This window comes from Drosophila willistoni, chromosome 3R (genome assembly GCF_018902025.1).
Source record: "Drosophila willistoni isolate 14030-0811.24 chromosome 3R, UCI_dwil_1.1, whole genome shotgun sequence".
In the NCBI taxonomy this organism is placed as follows: Eukaryota; Metazoa; Arthropoda; class Insecta; order Diptera; family Drosophilidae; genus Drosophila; species Drosophila willistoni.
Window position 1 is genome coordinate 11926717 of NC_061086.1, and position 21810 is coordinate 11948526.

Here is a 21810-nt window from a genome sequence, read left to right on the forward strand (position 1 = left end):
AATTATTGTGGCATTAAAATATGTTGGCAAAACCTTTTTTCAATAGACCAGCTAATTAAGCGAAATGCTTTTTGTGCTCAGCACACATTATGTATACGCCATGGCGTACAGAAAGAAATGGTAAGCTTTGTCTTCACAATAAGAGATAGAGAGAGAGAAAGAGAAGAGAGTTCTATTTTACAACAATTGGCAAATAAGCAATAATGGATAATAGCTGCAAAATCGACATTGATTTTCAACAGAATTCGATATTTTCATTTTGAATTGGTTTTCTTGAATTGTTTTCTTTTTAGCAACAGAAGTCTTGACAACATAAAGAAAAAATAACAAATTTTGACTTAAGATTGATTTGATATTTTTTATGCAAAGTCTATATTCTGTTTTTCCAATAAGTTTAGAAAGGTTCTTTGGCTAGATGAGCACACTGAAATGGTTCATAAATCCTCTTCTAAGTGAAGCAAACACTTATTTCGTCTTTATTGGTTATTCATTTCTGAAAAAATGTCACTTTAAATGCAAGAGACAAATTTTTTTAGCTGTAACCTGCTATGATTTGTAAATTTTAAAATATTTAATAGCTTCGTCTATTTCATAAATAAATTCATTTCATAAAATTTGCATAAACTCCTTTGAACTCCGACACACACACACACACACTTACGTAATCTATATACATATTCATTTTCCGATCAGTCTCTTTCTCTCTCTCTCTTGCCATGAGCTGCCTAATTCGCTTAACAATTTCCACTGCAACGCCTTTTCACAGTTAATTTGCCATAAAATATGCCAACATAACAACAGACGACAGCCTCCAGTACTCACTTGCCAGTTGCCAGTTACCAGTTGCCACTTGTCTCTAGGGAGGGCGAAACTCTTGTCTGTCTCTCGTTGTTGCAATTAAATTAGCAGGCGTAGAGTTGCAAGGATTTTTGGCAGCCGGAGTTGCAGGCGTTGGGATCGCATAAACTGTTGCCAAAAAGTTTTAAGCTGCATTTGAGGCTTCTCCTCGGAGAAGTTGCCTAGCGGCGGACAGATTGTTTTCACACTACCAACTTTTTGGTGAAAGTTTTAGTGTTGTTCTTTTATTTTTATTTTAGGTTTAATTCTTAATACTCTAGCTCAAAGTTGTTGGATTTTATTTTGCCATTAGAGCTTTCTCTAACTGAGCACAAAACACAATCATCTCGTGAAGTAATTATTAAGCACATCAAAGTAGCCTGCATTTAAGGGCATACAATTTTCGTGGCTATTTCGGTCTTTGGCTTTTACATATCAGATTTCATGGCTTAATCTTTGTCTGACAACTGCTGTGAAGCTGTGTAGATTTCCATGTAAATGAGAAGGCCACAAAAGTTTTGCATATTTTGATATTTAGACTGTTTTTACTAACTAACTGGCAAACTTGTTGCTGATGGCAACGTGTTGCATTTGTGGTAACTTACTCTGTGAAAACTTGTTGACGCCGAGCTCCCTCTCTTTGAGTGTAAGTGTGTATAAGAGGATGATGGTTTATTAAATAGACTAAACATGGAAACTAAATGACTGTGAAGATTTCTGTTTAGATTAAATGATATCTTTCTAAAGGACTGTTCTCTAAGGATGGTTTAAATTAACATACAGTTAGAGAACTTTAAAGTTGTGAGACAAGTTAGTAGTGGCTATGACTTGTAATAATAATTTTCATAGTAACATGATTGATGAATCCTTTTTAGATGTGCCTCCTTTTGTATGATCTTCTTGTTATCATCTCCTTTGTTCGCTTGTACCCATTTTCTGAAACCATAAACAAAGACACGTCACCAGCTCTCCGTATAGGTAGGTAGTAGGTAGTTAAGTAACCGAAGCAGAGCCATAACGAAACGTGACTATAATATTCGAAGCGCTTTTGGGAACGTAGATCAGTTGTAACAATAAAGTGAAACGGGAAACATCGTCTGGAAATGATTCGGCCACTTAGGTTGGTCAATTTGGCACTTGTGCTCTCACTCTACATGGCAGTGAGCTTGGGTCAAAGTGAACCGAGTCTTTATAGCCTAGACGATAATGTAGAAACACTCGACAACAGGACACTGGAATTAGCACTTAGTGCCCCATCCATGGGTAAATTTGTGCAGTTTATCAATATATTTTGTGGCCATTGTCGTCGCTTTGTGCCCACGTTCAAGAGGATAGCCATTCAATTGCATCATTGGAGACGCCTGCTCAAGGTTTATGTGTTCGATTGCGCTCAGGAACAAAACGTTAAAGTCTGTCGAGACTATCGCATCAGAACGACACCTACGATGCGTTTCTTTCACTCGAATTTTAGGCGTTCTGAGCATGAAATTGGCAACACCACTAACTTACGGGACTACCAGGGTATTATTGATTTTCTGGCCAATCAAGTGGGCAACAATACATACGAAGCGGAGGGACAACCGACATTTGAGTTGATCACGTCAAATGATAATCAACAAACCATATGGATGAAGAATGACTTATTGCAAAGTAATGTTAAGTACATTGTACTTGTCTATCAACCGAAAGGATCAACCATTGGCAGGGATTTACTGCTGAGAACGATTAGATTTGAAGATGCCGTTGTAAGGATCACAGATGATCAACAATTGTTTTTAAATTTTAATTTGGACTCCGGCCTTGGAAGTATTTACCCCGAAGAAGACATCCGTTTATGGCTAAAAGAAGATGGCGAAATTGATTCAAAGAAGGTGAAATTGGTCATTTTCACTCGTAGTGGCAATTCAATGATCCTTAAGCCTAGAAAAGACACCTTGGATGAGTATGTTGAAGTTACTACTGACTTTTTCATGGTGCAAGGTGCTTGGGTACATTACTTAAGCACAACCCAGGCACCAAATATAAGTTTTACCATGGACCAAGAGAAACAAATGATTCTCTCATATGTACTTAAAAATAAACTTCAGATCTATCGTTCTGATTTGGAGCAGGCAATTCATAAGCTCATACACATTGAAATCCCCAAAGTATCGGTTATAGAAGGTGACAGTCTGATAGCACTGAGAAGGCTTATCGGTTGGCTGGCCCTCTCCAAGCCGTTAGGTGCACTTGGTGAACGATTTTTCACTTTGTTGCATCAAAAATTATCCCAACAGCAGCAATTAACTGGAGCCCAATTCCAGGACCAGGTTAAGGAATTGGATAAACAAATACCAAAACTCTATAAGGGAAAACGTTTTGTGGGCTGCGTTTCGTCGCGTCCATTCCTGCGGGGTTTTACCTGTTCCCTGTGGACACTCTTCCATTACCTAACCGTGCAGGCAGCTAAACCACCCCATAATACCCAACCAATTGGTTCATTAATTACCATTTATGGTGTTGTAAAACATTTTTTTGGCTGTGAAGATTGTGTTAATCATTTCTTGGAAATGGCTCAGCGTCGGCAAATAAATCGTTCATACCAGAGAGATGAGGAAATCGAATGGTTATGGGCGGCTCACAATGAAGTTAATCAACGTTTGGCTAATGACTCAACAGAGGATCCTAAATTTCCGAAAATTCAATTTCCCCGACAAATCGATTGTCCTGAATGCTATGAGGCAAACAATTCGAATGACTGGAACTCAAAAAATGTTGTACGATTCTTAAAACACATCTACGATTCAGATAATCTTAGCAATTTTGGTTACAAGTAAATGCATTTTTGCAGATAAAATGAAATTATTTTATAAATAATCAATTTTATTAACTTTGCTGACGGAAGGCAATATTTGAATCGATTTGAATCAATAAACGATATAGTTAACGATAAAGTTAAGTATAACTTTTATAATGTTAAGCTAAGTCATACAAAAAAACATTATTTCAGTTAAATAAAACAAAATTTATTTCATATATGTAGACAAGTTTGGTCAGGAAATCTTTTAAGTCAATAATTTAATTATCTTGCACTGAGACTAAACTAACAATAAAGCTTCTCATTTTAGAAGTAATGCCTTATTTTAAGTTAATTACACACAATCTGCAGGAAAAGCAAATAGTGTAGAAGGCAAATTGTTCTTTTAAAATGATTTTCCCAATGATTTTAACCAGATTACAAGCCTGTTAGTAAGTTGTATAAAAATTGTTAAATGAAGCATTGAGCTGATGTAAAATTAAATGGTCAATTAACATGGCTTATTTTGTCATTCGTTCCAAATAGTTATGGACCTTATGGGTTTATTCAATGGGTTTGCGACTTGAGTTTGAGTTCTATGCGGGGGGAAGCAGTTTGGCTTACGCATAAAACGCAAAATGTAGGTACATAAATTATTTATAGAACATTTTTGCAAAATATCTACGCACTAATTTGCGTAAAGTAATCGATGTGGTGGAAAAATTTTTCACGCATGCCTACCTAAGGGGCCAAAAGAGGAAGGTAGCAGCTGGTCTGGGGAAAGTAGCAAAATTAAACCCTTTATAAAGAGTGAGAAGAGTGGGTGGGCACTTACCTGGCTGACAGACTGACAGCAGAGAGAGAGAGTGAGTGAGTAAGTGTGTTGGTTGGCAATTCGGCCATGGGTGTAGTGGGGAGTAGTGGTAGTGATTGGATATAGACGATTAGGGCAGTGAAAGAGAGGGAGGACAGCCATGCCCAAATAAGCAACAATAAAGGTAAAATGCAACGGAAGCTAAAAATTACCTACCCCAATGCACTCTAGGCATACACGCCCACGAAACTTTCTTTATTGTGCGTAAATTGGCACCCTTTCTACCACTTTTTCTTCTTCTTCTTTGGTGGGTCCTATAACGTCCCGTTCTTACTGTCGAAAACCAAGAAGGGGTTTGGGGTTTTATTGAAGTTAACGCATTTACATGCATTTATGTAATTACGTTTATGTGAAATTTATAATATAAATAAATAAAATCCACTCAGTTAAAAGAAGTTAAAGAAACTAGAAGGGCGTGTGAATTGGAATGGGGAGTTTATATCGATATTTTTCTATACTCACACACATCAATTTGTTCTAAAAAGTATTGCATAAGCTTGAGGGCAAAATGCCTGCCATTGCCTGCCATTTTGGAGGCAACTGTACTACGCATTATTTTTTGTTTGTGCGTGTCTTTTGAAATTGAAGGTTCGTTTCTTACATTTCAGCTGAGGCAGTAAATTTAAACCACACACACCTTTATATATATATAGATATATCGTCCAGGAAACCGGAAACCAGCGCCCATTTGTTGGAATGCAGTTTATCTTCTTTGTTATAGGGGCCCAAAATCGTTTTTGTGCGTAAAATGCGTAAAATATAGACAAAATGTTGCAAGTTACAACACTTTGGCATTGTCCGTGTTACTAATAGCAAACGGAAATTGTGGCTTTTGGTTTATGAATTTGTAGATATCTTAGTATAGACCCCCCTCCCACCCTAACCACTATCTCGCCATACCCACCAAAAGAGCCACATGGTCTCTCTATCAAGGGTTTTGGAGCAACCCGGAAGTTTGCTAATTGGGCGTTTGCTGTAGGAATAGATTTGCATAAGGTAATTGCCAGAATGGTAAAAGAGGCCAAGACTCGCTTACTTAGACTGGCTTACATCATCACTTGAGTTGATTTTCATTGCATGCATTAACCAAAAACAATAACCCCGCCACCAACCTCCACAGAAGAATTATGCACAAATTATTGTTTAGGCATTTAAATTAAAACGAAAACAATAAAAGCCAACTGAAGCAGCTGAAGCATCAGTCAACTCAGTCAGCTAGTAACTTCTCCTTGTTATAATTATGTAAAAACAGTATAAAGATTGACTTGACTTTTATACACAGCCATACACACACATACACACACACATACACACACACATACACACACATGTTTAGCTGCTGCTGCTATAAGCGCATGCGAAGGCAACATAAATTTGTACTAAACACAACTGAGCGGTATATAAAGCGGAGAAAGGGTGGAGGTAGGGAGACAAACCTGCAACAACAACAACAACAACCTGGTAATTATCAGTGGCTTAGCGGCAAGCAACATTGTCTATCTTGACTGCGTCGACAGGCGTCCCTTACTTACATTTTCGCCCTCTTCACTTCTTTAGGCCACCATTCCATTCCTTTCCTCGATTCCATTCATTCAAAACGCGAACACACGCAAAAAATGTTAAGTGAACAAAATTTTTTTTTACATGTACATATATATATATTTTTTGTGGCACTTGCGGGAGTAAGAAGACTAAAGTAGCCGAGGGTGGCGAGGGCAGGGGGTAGAATTAGCTGCTGCCTGTGGCTGTAAGACCCCCATCTTCCGACCATCATTTTCTATGCCGAACTTGAGCATTTTTTTATGTAGCTACATACTTATAATTAAAAAATACTACCAAACAAAAAAAAAAGAAGGTAAATAAAAAAATATATTCCTAATTCCCAGGGTTGCAGAAAAACTCATTTTTAGGCTGCTTCAGGTAAGTTTATAATGTAAAGATCAGAATATACAGTGAAACCTCGATATAACGAACTTCGTTATAACGAAAAACCCAATATAACGAATTTTTTGTTAAGTCCCTTGAAAGGACTAAGGTTTTACATTTCAGTACCTATAGCGAATCAATAGATATAACGAATAATTTTGCGATCCCCCTCAGATTCGTTATATCGATGTTTCACTGTAATAGCTACAATTAACGAGGTAGGTTGAAATTATGAATTTCCACAGAAATTCAACGGACACTTAGATAAGTCGCTCATCTTCAATTTAAAGCTGTTTTTATTCGAATTATAAACATTTGTAAAAGTTAAAATTCAACAAGAATATATCCGTAATTTCCAGGAAACGTCCCTCTGATAATGTTTCTTGAGATAAAATCTCCAAAAACTGGTAATATTAATTGAAATATAAAATTTTCAAGTTATTGTGGTCTTCTTCCTATAAGCCAATTGCTAGTCTCTGGTTTTGTTTAATTTTCCAGCCCTATTTAGCCCACTTTAAGCTCTAAAGCTAATGTAGGCAGACCAAACCGAATGCAATTTGGCAACAATTTTCTCAAAGTTAGCTGCAATAGCAAAAAAAACAAACTATGCGGACGATGCAGCTGATTCTGCTCCCTTCCCTCCACTCCACCCGCTACCTCTTTCTACTCTACTCGGCCCCTTGCTTGCTGTTGTATAGCTTGTCTCACACCCACTATGCCACAATTTGCGGCAGCGCGTAATTAAAACAATTTATGTATAATTTTTGTACAAGTGCTTTTGAATACTAGAGAAAGAGAGAGAGAGAGAGAGAGAGAGAATCCAAAGCCAAAACCAAAACCAAACTCAAACTCAAACCCAAACCAGGGGCTCAACCCTGGGCCGTGTGCTTTTAAATAATAATTTGCTTAGTTTATGAAGTGTCTGGTATATGCATATATATATATATATATGTGAGTATGGATGTGTGTTTCAGTGTGTGTGTGTGTGTGTGTGAAGAGAGTGTGTGCTACATAAACAGAACATTCAGTTTTTCCTTCTAGTTGCTGCGCACAATTTACTCACTTGGATGCATTTTAACATATTTCGTTACGTTTTCTGCCAAGTAGAGTCGATTGTTGTTGTTTTTTCAGTTGGCTGGCATACCCTGCAATCTAGAAATTAATAAGGGTATACCTACCAATTGTTAATTATTTTCAAAGTGGATTCTTTGGATAATAGACTCTTCTTTTAGGTTGACCCTAGAACTCTCCATTTGATATACTTATATGATCCATTAGATAAACTCTTAAAAAATTACATAAAGAAGATTCCCCTTAGTGCTTAAGTCAACTTTGTTTCAAACATTCAAACGACTTTCTTCATAATGGCATAACAAATTTGTATTTTAATCATCTCAAGGATCTATAAATCTATAGTTCGTTTTAAAATCCAATTAATAATAATTTAATTATACATTTATTTACCTAATTCTAATGTATAAAATTAAGATTAATGTAGAACAAAATTGAGAGGGCATGCTACATTTCTATATAGAAAAAAGAAAGAGATTTTAGATCATTTGTTGCCAATATTTTTCAGACCAAAGGATACAGAAAACTCTAAGACGCCTTTGCAGGGTATTTTCAAGTCTTTTCTTAACTAATGCTGTGCACTTTTTTTTGTTATATTAAACTTACATATATATTTTTTTTTTTGTTGGGTTTAAGGTTTAGGTTTAATTTGTTTGAGTTTCATGCTGCAGCAGCAGCAGTAGCAGCTTCTGTTGTGAATTTCATGTGCATCTGCCGCTTTTTCTCTCAAGTCGAAAAATATCTGTGCACGCAAAAAATGTTAATTGCCACAGCAGAAGTAGAAGCAGCAGCAGCAACAAGAGCACAAAAAAGCAAACCATCAATGTGGCCGGGGCACTAAAATATTTAGGTTGGCTATTGCTTCCACTGCCACTGCCACTGCCAGCTCTTCCCAGGCCCAAGTCGAGACCCAAGCCTAGGCCACAAAGTAACTTGCATGGCCGTTAATGCAACTGCAACTGTAACAAATTGCAATGTCGCACATCTGTCTTGGCTGGCGTTTGGTTTTGCCTAAAAAGAAAAAGAAGCTGAATAACTAAAACCCCCCCTTCGCTCTGCCCCCCTCCATTTGTCTCAAGTTTGACTACAAGGTCCAGATCCAGGGCTTCATATTTATATTTGTTGCACTTTTTGCTAAAAACTTGCTAAAAAAAAAAACTTGAAAAAACAGAAAGAAATTGTCGTTGTTGTTGCTGGTTGTTGCCAATTACCGGCCACCGGGAACCCTAGCAATTTGGTCATATCCGGCCCCCTGGCTGATGTTTGGCCAAAGCAAAAACAAAAAAAAATATGAAAAAATCAGGTTTTTCCTTCACTCTTGTTAGCCACTGCAACGTGTCTCCCCCCGAGTTTGATTTTTCGTTGCTTTAGGTTTTTCCTGTTTTGGGGCCCAACTATCAATTTTTCAACGAGAGTATTTAGTTTTTCAAAAAAACTTCATCTCATCTCAGAACAGAGATAATTGTTATATAAAATTGCTTTTGGAAAATTGTCCAATTTGGATGTTTCATATGGAAATTGTGATGGCCTTAGCAATTTGTAGTTAAAGCGAATGAAGAACTTTTTATAGCCAAGGTATACTAGACGGCACGGCCAAGTTCAGCTCAAGCAGCATTTAGTCAAGACACCTTGGCCAGTCATTAGCCACATTTAGTCGCTGATGATCATGGCTTTTGCTATTTTGCTATTCTTGTTGTTCTTTTTATTGTAACTAATGAATATGGAACTTGACTCCAACTCCAACTGCTTCTCCCGTTTCCCGTCTCCCGTCTTTGACTCTGACAGAGACTCTGCTCTGTGGCATGGGATGAGGCTGAGGCCATGTCTTTTGTTCAATTTCTAGCACAATGTTGTTGGTATTGCTGTTAGGTTTTACAAGTTTTAAGTTGTCGCTGTGTGTGCTAGGTCTTTTGCTCAGTTTTGGACGCGTCATCCGGCCAGTTTTTTTGTGCCACACATTGCCGCACGATTCCGCGTTGCATTTAAACAACAGTGGCAAATGCAACAAACTATAGGCAACAGTAGTAATAGTAGTTGTAGTAGTAGTGGTAGTAGCAATTGCATTGGCATCACCATCATCATCGAAATGGCAGCAAAAAATGTCATAAATAAATTGCTTAGCAACATTTGCTGACGCGCCAAATAAAATGCCATAAATGATCGAATGCAAGATTTTTAGTTAAAGACTCTTTCAACGGTCACCGATGCGGGCAAAAGTTGCAAAAGGAATTTCAAATGCTTTTTCCTCCTGTTGGGTAAATTAACTGAAAAATGCTAAAAATCGTTGTGATGAGTTTGCTTATAGGGTTGATGAATGTTTTTAGCATCATTATACATATAGTGTGCCCATTAATGTCTGACAAGAAGCCAAAGTATAAGACTGTTTGTGAGCCTTAATGACAATAACCAATGATCTTTAATATTCTAGCTATTAAATTATTGGATACACATTGACGAATGGAAAACTTTTCTAAGAACTAATCATTTCAACAATCTCCACATGAGCTGGCTGTTAATTCGTCAATAAAACTTACTAAACGGAATATGATTCTTGTGGTTTTACTTGATATATTTATTTCAACATTACTCAGTTAAATGCATCTATAAATATTAATGAATAACTCTTGGAGAGTTTAAGATTACTTAATTCTATAATACTTAGCTGAGTTTATCTGCAATTTCTTGGCTTAAAAGTTAGAAGAAATCCATTTTTTGGATTTGCTTTAGTTCTTTGGTTTAACAAGAAAATGCATAAGTCATTTAGCTGCATTCTCACCTCTCGATGCAATCAAAACAATTTGCTTCCATTTTCAAACACTCATACATTCTTTTAACCGGCCATTGGCATGCCAGAGGCCCATTTGACTTGGCTGAAAATGTTTCAGCTGCAGCCAAAAAATACTCAACGAATCCAAGAGTTGGAAATGGTGGCCGGTGTGGCAGTAACATCAGCAACAGCAACAGCTGCTGCTGCTGCTGTAGCAACACCTTTGCTAATGCCTGGCATAACAACTTAATCCACCTTGCCGGCTTCATTCTGTCTGTCTGCTAACGAACAGACATCGAGGCAGCCCCAATCTGAAGTACACCTGAGCGAAGACTCCCAATCCCAAGCCATGCTGATGACTTTCCCAAATGACTGTGTAGGCAGTTTTTAGATTGAATACCCTGTAAAATGAAGGTATGCGGAAGTTATTAATGAGAGTAAATAAATAAATCTCAAAACATTTGTAACCCAATTAGTATTTGAGAAATTAATAATTTATTAACTAAAAGATCCAACTTTTTCTAGATCACAAAAAACTATAAATTTTAAGTATGAACGATGTTATCCTTAACTTGATTCCTTTTACTTACATCTATGTTATTCATTTTCTTTACAGGGTACCTAACAAACGACTCTTCAAACTAAAAATTGTTTTTTTTTTTTGACAAGGTGTTCAAATCAAAGCACAATCAAATTCCCAGTCACATTTGTTGGCTTTCTTATGATCGTTTGGGAATATATTCACATTGCATGTCCGATAAATTTGGCTTTTTAATCGGCACTTGCCTTTTTTATCTTAATCTCAATCAGCATTAAACTAACAATTTTTATGTTTAGGTTTGAAGGGGGAGGAAGAAGCATAGAAAAGCAGCAAACTGCAGTAAAGGGGGCAAATGAATTCTAAATTTAAAATTCGTCCATGTAAACAGAAACAAGAACAGTGAAACACAAAAGCGGATACATGGAGCCAGGGGAGGAGCAGGAGAGCCGCCAGTGGGACCCAGGCAGATGCAGATGCAGTCGGTGAAAAGCGAGATCAAGTTCAACGCACATTTGTCCTTGATAATTGAAAACAGAGCAGCAACAGCAGCAGCAGCGGCGAATGCAGCTCTGCAGAGCAAAGGGGAGCCCAAAAACCAAAAACGCAAAAAAAAAAAGGAATACTAAACAAAAAATAAACAAAAATTATGGCAGTGGATCGGTAGACTTATTGCATTTTCTGCCTCCAGCCTCTACACTACATCAAAGTGGAAGAGCAAATGGGTATGATGCTGCATGTGGCTCCACATTACAACACTCAGAAATCGTTTCAAGTCGACTTTTGAATACTCTGTTGTCTATATTGATATGTTGGGATAGGAAGCTTGATAATCGGGCTTTGCTGGTTGCGAAATAATTTGATATTAAAATGAATCTGAATAATTTGTAGGTAAGTTCAAAGGATGAGGCTCTATTGTTGCTTAAATGGAAGTATTAACTTGCTTAAATGGAAGTATTAACTTAGGGATCATTTACTAACTATACGCCAAAAATTTCCGCAGTTTTTCCTATCTTTCCTATATTTTGCGATGCATTTTTTCTTGATATTTTGAGAAGGCGGCCCCTTAACCCCTTTCTGAACTTTTTCTTTGGCCTTTCTCCAGTTTCATCTAGTAGGATTTAGTAGCCCAGCACCCCCTGTAAAGTTTAACTTTACTTTTGAAGTATAACAACAAAAGTTTTAGCTAAAGAATTTACAAAGAATCTGCAAGAGATGAAATTTTAAAACTAACTCAACTTAAAACCTTAAAATCTTTGAAAACTTGTAATTCTGCCTATTTTTGACAAATTTCTAATTCCTTATTGGAAAATAAACTTATATTTTGGCCACGGTTTGCAACAAATTGAGATGTATACATCCTACATTTTGTTATTGTTTTGGTAATATTTTAAAATTAGAAACTAAAGTGCGTTTAAAAGTAAGTTTAAATAAATAAAGTAATTGTGAATAAAACTGGGTTTTAGCCGTCTTGATGTCAATAAATCTTACGTGTTTATAAGATTTTTAATTATAATTGTAAATATTTATACAATCTTATGTATCTCGTTTATCTAATCTTTCTAGTGGAATTTATGTAGAACTTTGATTCCAAACGTTATAACAATCTCAATATACTCTTTCCCACCATTGCTATAGAGTATGATAAACAAAAAATTCAACAAAAATAAACTCAGCACATGCACAAAATGTGCGTAGCGTCTGCCAAAAATACGCCAGCCATTAAGTGGGATCCCTTGCCGCTCCCCATGCCGAGGAGCATTGCCCAAGAAGGCACTGAACGATCGGGATTGGGATCGAAAATCGCAAAGTCCGATCGTACGTGCCTTTGTCTCTCTTTCTCTCTCTACTGCACTCTCTGTTGTTCTGCCCTCTCGTCCTCTCTCTCTTTGCAAGAAATTTCCGAAAATTTGCAATTGACTGGCTGCGTCGACGACGAACGACGATGACGGGCGACGATGGCAAGTCAGGCAAAAAAACTGCAAAAAAGAGGGAGAGCACAAAAATGTTTATGCATTTTTCTGGTCACTGACCGTACTCAAGGTTTTTCGTATTCTGAGGCTCCTTCGACGCTGCGTAAATTGCATGCGCACAAAAATTGACGAATATGCCAGGCGACTTAAGACCGAAAGCGATGAAGGAATGATGGCAGCGGGTGGCGGCTGCGGGAAATCAGAGGCAGAAACCAAGACGAACGCAACGACAAAATGTGCACCGAAAAAAAAACAACCAAAAAAAAAAACTACGAGTGCTTCAGAGAAGAAGAAGCCTGTGGCAAATTTGTTGCACTCCAAAGTTGAGCCCGAGTCGAACAACTTTGGCTCCCCTTCTATAAGACATCTTAAATTCTCTTCTCTTCCCCCCAAAACTGGGTTTGCAATTTGGAGACGACGACGACGACTACGACGTCGACCGACGATGATATAATTTAGCACGAAAGTGAAGTCTGTTTTTTTTTATTTTTTTTATTCTTTTTGCAGCCGCTCGACCAGCCGCGGTTGGCCAGCGTTCCGAATTCTTAAAATGAAACCGAAATGTGCCCTCTTTCGAGGGGCAATGATGTTCTAGAAGTTCTTAAATACAAATACCTAGCAATTAAATAAGGTATGCTGGTATCTTATTTTTGGTCAAATTAGTATTTGACATAAAAAAGGACTTATTATTTATAATGATCATTGGCCATACTCTGAAGTGAACTATGACGGCAATATATACTTAAAAGATCTAAGTGTTAAGCTACATCGTAGAGAACTAAGAGTTTGAAAATTAATATTAATTTATATCAAAGTCCTAAAGACTAAAAGCTATATTATTAGGTTCTTAAATAAATAATAAACAAAGTTTTCAGATTTTAGTATGTAACTCAGTACGGAAAACCTTTAACGTTTGAATGGAAAGTCGAAGAAATTGGATTCGGTTTTGTTTTAATTTTTCCTTAATATTTTTATTATTGAAGGAAATACTAGAACATTACTTTGCTATATTCCTTTCTTTTATGTATTTAATGTTTTAAAGCCAATTTTTGTATATATTGAATGTTTTAAAGCAAATTGTTGTAGGAAATCGACCTAAAAATCAAATATGAACTAGGATCGATTTTAAAAAGTCATAAATTATCGTAATTAAACTCATTAATTTGATAAATTATTATTTTTATTTTTACATTTTGAATCAAAAAAATGATCATAAGTGGTAATTACTGATCATAACAAACAACAGATCTGCCAAAGAAGTCGATTGCTTTACTTCAAGATATTTTTCTGAATTTTTCACAAGTTGAATAAAAAATTCTCCTATAATTTTTTCAATGGGTATCAAATATGTTCATATGCCTAAGTTGAATTGTGTTATAATTCTTTTTTTGTCGGTTTCGGGCTGCTGCAGAGTGATAAATTGTTGTGCGTGGCAATGGATGTATTCTTGCATTTTGGGTGCAATCGCAATTTGATTGTGGTAGGACGACTTTAGGGGACGACTGTACCTGGCCAACTGCTCTGGTTTTTTAGACTTTTTGTTGTTGCTCTTAGCTTCTGTCTCTCTCTATCGCTTGCTCTCCCTTAGCCCTGACCACCCGCAACAATCGAGGCGCGAAGAGTTCTCAAATTACAACGCCAAATGCCAAGTCAGTGACCGATTATATTACCCAAAGCGTATGGGCAAAGAAAAAAAAAAAACAAAAACCGGCAAAAGACAGGCGCGTCATTATAAAGCGTTGCCGTTGACGTCGCTGCTGCCGCTGCAGACTGCAACGACGACAGCGCTGTTGGCCCCATAAGCCGTTTTTTTCTCAGTTTTGAGGCCTCCCTTTGGCTGTCCTCTGGTTTACCTGCTGCTCCTTCGACTTGCTTCTATTTGGTTTTGTTATGGCACATTAGTTTGTGTTGCTGTTGCCTTTGATGACTCTCTTTCTCCAAGGCTCTGACCGTTGAACAGCCAAAACGCGCTTGATCAAAGGCCAAGCGATGACTGCGTAGGTTTTCGACTTTTGATAAATGCATCATCAGACACACTGGGGAAAAACGTTTGCAAGAAAAAAAGAAAGGCAAAGAAGCTAACATTAACTTTTGTGTTATTTGACCATGTTTTTAATATACTTAATGCATACCATAGGGTAATTACATTTTAATTTCATTTGTTCTTAAAGTCTGAGTAGATAATTTTATGGCACATAGAAGAGTAGTCGAAAATTTCAAATATGGGCTTGCGTTTGCTATTAAAGGAAAGAAAGTAAATACAATATATGAAATGAAACTATTTTCTTTCATGACCTCAATCTAACTCCTTAAGAGTCATCTCGATTCGATTCGAGATTCGAAAGAAATTTGGGAAATTTAATAGATTTTGTCCTAGAGAAAATTTTAAAAATATTCAAATTTTCTGTAGACTTTGTAAATCAGAAATATATTTACATAAGCTAGCATAAGCTTAATACAGCTTAGCGTGCTTAGCTTTTAGTGCCATAGTTAGACAAAAATCTAAGTGTTATATGTATGCAAAATCCAACTACAAAATCCAAAGAAGCCGCCCAAGTTCGGAGTACAACGAAAACGAGTACAAAACAAAAGTAGTCAATGCTTTGGCTTGATACTCAATGTTAGTTTTGGTATTAGCCCTGTTTGCGAAACTCACAAAACTTGACGCGTCAACCTAAGCGGCTTTGCTCTAGGTCAAGTTTCAAACTGAACAAGAGCAAAGTACAAACCCGAAGGTAGTTCAGGACAATGTTCACCTGTCCTGAAAGAGTTTCTGGGTAATTACTCTCAGATGCTGTACACAATTCGATTACAATTTGATATATGTATGCACATGTACATACATGAGTTCGGCAATGGCTTGGAAAATGGCCTTAATTGCCTCCTTGTCTGCTGGCCAGTTTCGATATGAACAGCTCTAATTGAGCATAATCCCTCAATCGTAGGAGTTGAAAAACCAAACTGCACCCACACATGTACGAAAAATGCGTAAAACAAAAAACAAAAAATAAAAAAAAAATACAAACAAATTGAACGAAAGTTATTTGGCACAGTCGAGTCAAGTAAGTAAAATGGAATCAAAAATGCAGCAACAATTTGATTGGCAGGCCAAGCCAATAAGCGTATAAACCTACCAGTATTAATAGAAGGAACGTATATACAATACGTAGACGAATGTGGCGAATAAAGGGGGGGTGTCGGTGTTGGTTGGAGGGGGGGGCTAGAGTTGGAGCTGGGCAAAGTCTGAAGTGCTTTTGGGTAGGCCTTAATTACGTAATGTGTGCTTCGGGTTATGCCAGTTGAGTTATGACCAAAGGAGCACTCTATAAGTGTGTATGTGTGTGTGTGTGTGTGTAAGCAGCAAATGCGTAAAATTTTAATTTCGTTTTGAAAATTGCATTCGAAAAAATTGTTTGGCCTGAAATGGAATATGGCAAATGGAATGGTTAGCGTCTGGTTTTGAGGCCAATGACCAGCCAACACACTTGTAAATATATACACACTCCCTCTCACTCACTCTCTCGTTCTCTCTCTTTCTCTCTTACGCACTTTTTAACAAACAAAAGTCGTTTATTGGTCTATATTGATCTGTTTGAACCCTTTTTTTCTAACACAACATCTTGGTATTACTATTATTATTATTTTTATTAAACAACCACCCTATTAAAAGGAATATTCACCCTTTTTTTGGGCAAAGGGGTCGGGGGACAATTATTCCATGTTGGGATAGGAATTGCATGTGTTTGTGTGTGCTTTCCTTTGGTGTTAGTTTAATGGCAGCATTTCCGTAGGGTAGAATATATTTTTTCCCATTTCCTCGTGAAGTGAAAACCTAAAAGATGGGGGCGTGGCTAATAAGGTCATAATGAGTCTATGCCAACTTTTGCCTCTTCAAGCCTAAAAACAAACACAATACAAAAATTATAATCTATAGCTTAGAGTTTTTGAACAAAGAATCGTCGAGTAATTTAGTTGACAACACCCACACACTTGCACACACACCCGCCCCTCCAACGCCTCAAAGTAGGCAACATGATTTTTTGTTTTGTTATAAGTATTTGCTAACGAGTTCCACGAATGACAATTACAGAAATTCATTTAAATGAATATGAAATATTTATAAAGCTGAATAATTTCAAATGCGTTGGCAAAAAAATAAAACGGAAACAAAAAGTACAATCGCAAAAAGGTTAATAACAAAAACATATTTTTTAATAAAAAATATACTCTAAGGTCATTAAATTATATGTAAGTTGAGCATATCAAGATTGTATTTAAAGATGCATTTGAACTAGAAACTGAAAGCATAGAAAAGGAAATATTTATAAAAATATTTATATATATGCAAGTATGTTGTATTATGGGATAACCCAAAAAAAACAAATTATGAAAATTCGATCGGCGATTTTCAAGATATGCCTAACTATTTACATGAATATCTACAAAAATATGTTTTACCTCTAGAAGGATATTGATGTTTTAAAAAATTTATACGGTTTTTCTTACTTTGACCATACAAAAAAAAACAATAATTACTTTCTTTTACTTTTTTTCTACCATTCTTCTATTGGGTTGTAATTATCTTTTCACTTTATTTATCTTAGTGTTTTTCAAGCAAAGTATTTACCATAAAATTCAAATTATTAAGTATTATTAAATCAGCAAGGGGAACAAATTTTGAGCTCTTCATTTAATTACATTATTTGGTTAGCTTCTTAGCCTGATTATGCTTGTATAAAAGAAGACTTAAAAGGTTGGTGTACTTAATCTTCGTGGAGGGAAAATACTGAAATTTCTCTACTTAGCTGTGACTATACCTCTGAAATCACTCAATTGTTTCATTATACAAACAACAAGTTTTCCCTAAAATACCCGATTTTCCTCTTCAAATGCTTGATTTTCCAACACACAAAATTATAAGCTAGTTTCGGTCCTGACTTGATCGGAGCCCTTGTGGCTTTATTTAGAAGTTCTGCCATGCTTTCTTCTTGATCAACTGCATGTCAAACCTAAGATAGTTTCCACATCGTTAATGTTTAGTCTAAGTTTATTTCAATATAATTTACAGTCTGTATCGTATAGTTACTTGTCATTTATACTCCTGGCTTAAATTTTTAACAGTAAGTTACCAAAACGGAGTTGAAATGTGTTAAAAATTAAATTTCTTAGCTCCCAAAAGTATGCTACGAATGCCTTTTTTGAGATTACTCCCTTAAGTTAGCTTAATTTGTGGCTGTATTTTACCTAATATGGCTCTTTTGATTTTAGTCAGGGCATCTTTTAGCCTGTATCTTTTGAACTCCTCACAAATTCGCTGATATCTATCTCTCTCTCTGTGTCCCTGTATGAGCTTGTGATTATTTTTTTAATAAAAATTTCCGCTGCCAGGCATAGGCTACGCACTTTGTTTAACAACATGACACCAACAGATACAAAAAAAACCAAACACTCACACACCCCACATAAGACACCCCCACTCTCACACACACACACACAAACATATATTATTTGTGTTTTGTGGAGCTTTTGTGATTTGTTGACGCGGTTTTATATTTTGTTCTTTGTTGCTAGGGTTAAAATAGGTCTCCTCACACTGACTGAATTGGCCGTAGGCCTTTTTCCTTTTCACGCATTACCAGCGATATTATAAATATTACAAAAAGTAATTTTGCCCATAAAGTAGAATATATACGTATATATTGTTTTTTTTTTGTAAATCTGCTGACAACTGTCGTTGCAATGGATGGGTAGATGGTTGGATGTGCTTACAGTATTTATGTATGTATGTATATATAATAAAGCACAGCTCGTTGACATTTAATTTCTAAAATAATCACATTCTCTGACTGAATACATCCGCGATGTGAAGTCAACTACCTAAGCAAACTAACCATCATCTATCTATACATACACTCGACTCCTATTCGCATCCATCCAACTGATTTAATGAGCTAGATACAATTTAACAACAGCTTCCTGTTTGGTTCCTGTTAGCGACTGCATTTCAAATCTGTTTACTTCCTTGGCTAACAGGCAGCACAGGCAGCAAACGGCGGCAGCAACGAATTAGACCAAAACCGTAAATTTTGCTGATCTGAGAACGGAAGCGACTCTGGGAGACAGAGAACGAACAGAGCGATAGAAAGAGATGGAAAGTGTGTGAGTTGGTGTGGAAAAAGTTATCAGCAGGATGCAACAGCAGCGCTTGTTCTTGTTGTTGTTTTTGTAGCTTTTGCTGTCGAATATATCAAATATCAAGGCACCAAAAACACACACACACACACACACACACACGAAAAAGAGACAAATAAAAAAAACAAAAAGTGCTTATCAAGGCAAGCCTGAAGCCCCATCCCAACCCCCGTGCAATGCAAATTGCATCTTGAAGATGCAGCCTCCTCTCGTATTTCGCAATGCATTCCAATCTTTTTGCATTTACCCTTTTTTCGGTTTCTCTTTTTTGTTTTTTATTGCTTCTTCGTCGTCTTTTTGGCATTGTTTGTGCATTTTTATACACACATATATACCTATATTTATATGTATGTATGTATAATTTATTTCTGGTAGCAAAGGGTTGAATTTGTGCTTCCCCCTTTACCGGTGAGAACTTGTTTCTACTGTTAGAATATTGTGGTTAATCTTGTCGCCGTTGCCTTTTTATCTTGCATAAATATGGCAATCAAATGCTTTAGAGACCAAAGGTGTTATCTTTTTTCTTTTTTTTTTTTTGATTCTGATTCTGATGTTGTTGTTTTGCTCGTAGACTCGTTTCAATTTCGACAGTCTTGTGAAAATATAATCGACTACAAATTTTGATCACAATGCAAATTTGAGAATTTGCATTGTTCTATTTTGCTATTCAAGTAGTTAAATGATAAGGAAAGTAATCGGGAAATTTGAACTTTCACTGAACTTTTGTTTTAACTATCCCTATTGTATACTTCTAAGGCTGAAAGGACCTCAAAACTAGAGGTCTAACATCTAGAGATCAGAGTACACTTTTCTTAAAGATTATTATGAGTTGAACCCGAATATATTCTCCAAGAGTTGAAGTTTGCTCTGGTTTAGAAACGTTTTTGAACATTTTTGCCAAAGAAAGTCAAAGAAAGATGAACGATATTTAAAGGATGACTTTGACTTGAATATGTTCTTTCAAATATCTTTAAGTTTGCATAAAGTATTTTTTTTTTTGAATTTTCGTTTTGTATTTTGGATATTTGCTGGTTTTATTTTAGATTTTAGAAATAAGGCAATTATTAGTTTGGATTTACAAATTTTGTTTAGTATTTAGTGGAAAGAAATTCAGATCTTGATCGGTGAGTCTATTTATTTATTTATTATCTGAATGTAGACGAATTGCATTAATTGTCTAATAATTTATTATTAATATGCAATTATTATATTGCATATCAAAATAAAATATGAACTGCAAAGTATTCTTATATTGAACTATTAAACCTTTGCTTGTAGTTTTATGTAGATTTATAATAAATAATATATCAAAATTTCTAAAAGTTTTAGTTTGTACTTAACTAGAAAAGTTTGAATTAATTCTAATCAATGTATATAGAAATCTTCCATTGAAATCCTTATTGGTTTCAGTAGTTCATCTACATAGATATAAAGTATGAATTTTCACTACAAAAACTGAAAGTTCTTTTTCTAAAAAATATAGATAGATTCTGTAAATTAAATTTCTTGTCTATTCCATCCTTCTATCCTACAATAATTTGTTGCTAATAAAATAATTAATTATTGTTTTCGTTAACCAAGAATAATAACCCAATCATAATTTTTTGATAAGTGGAGTTTCGCTTGTCTTTAATTTAGAATTCTAAACTTAGAGTTTTTGAAAAATAAAAAAAAACTAAATCTATCGACACAAATATTTTAATTGGGATTATACTTTAGACTTTATTAATTGGCCCAAGCCTAAATGAAGTCAAATTGTAGATTACTTTGAATCGCTTATGTCAAAATGTACATTAATATTTATTTATCGGGCTTTTTCCCAAAGCTGCTAACTTCTCTTGCTTTTGGATATTTTGTGCTCAAAGAGCGGCTAAGTGTTTGGGAGTGAGATAAACTCAAAACTGAATGCGCCGTCAACTTGCTGTGGTGAGTTCTTTCATTTTGAGTGAGTTAAAAAAAACGTTGAGTGCATCTTAAAGCCGAAGGGGCAACATTCTCTCAATCTCTCTCTCTCTTTCTCTCTCTGATTTGCATGTGTGTGAGTGTGGCACATTTTTTAAGTTCCCTGAACCTGTAGTGGTAAAGTGAGTGCATATTTTGGGTGGTTGCTAAAGCCATGATTGAGAGTTTTCATAGAGCAAGTCGCTGTAACTTTAACCCCATGAAATTTTCATCAGCCAAATTGCCATTGCTGCCCATCATCATCATCATCATCAACATCATCAGCGGCAGACGCAGCACCAGCAGTAGCAGTGGCAATCTCAATGTAACCAGTTGCATGCGAAATGCTTGCAACAGGTGTGCAAAATATCATCATGCCCATGACCATGCCCAGACCTAGACGCAGTCCTAGCACCAGCACCAAGGCAGCTCCAGAAAGTACTGGCTTGGGTGCAATCTGGCAATCTTTCCCCTCCTCTTCAAAGTCTCTCAATGCCACAGACCTAAACAACATATCGTTGTGGCTAAAGTTTTCAGCGCTCATATCTTTTTTAGAATGATAATAGTGTTCCTTCCGTTTGGCTCCCCAAGGCACATTGGTTGCCTTCCATCCATTGAGTTGTTTGTTGCCCTCATCTCTCATCTCGTGGCCCTTCTGATCCCATGTGCCTCAATTCTCTTCTTTCTGTTCATTGAAATTGACTTGGGTTAGTTACGTTTTGGGATTTACTTTTGTCTAGTCCACCATGTTCATATATGTTTATGCTGTTAGTTTCTTTTATATATCTTTAATAGATTTTGCCGTTAGTTGATTTAATCTCTGTTCTGATTTTCAATTAATACTTGTTTTTCTCTATCATTTAGTTTTTTTCATAACGGTTGCCATTTTAATTTACAATTTACATACAGATACAA

The 21810-nt window shown here is 36.1% G+C and overlaps 1 protein-coding gene across 1 annotated transcript; it reads left to right on the plus strand.

Annotated features, from left to right (window-relative positions):
• The first annotated feature begins 1991 nt into the window (after nucleotides 1-1991).
• LOC124459791 (sulfhydryl oxidase 1) lies at nucleotides 1992-21295 on the plus strand. Its single transcript, XM_047009421.1, has 2 exons — nucleotides 1992-3312; nucleotides 21132-21295. Exons 1-2 carry the CDS (start codon nucleotides 1992-1994, stop codon nucleotides 21293-21295), a joined length of 1485 nt encoding a protein of 494 aa, XP_046865377.1.
• Nucleotides 21296-21810: the final 515 nt, after the last annotated feature.

What these genes read in the sequence shown, in the direction of transcription:
- LOC124459791 (XM_047009421.1), top strand. Translation starts at nt 1,992, where the DNA reads ATGGCAGTGAGCTTGGGTCAAAGTGAACCGAGTCTTTATAGCCTAGAC. An exon ending in CCATAATACCCAACCAATTG is followed by an intron (nt 3,313 to 21,131) that starts GTTCATTAATTA and finishes AATTTTCATCAG; the next exon opens with CCAAATTGCCATTGCTGCCC.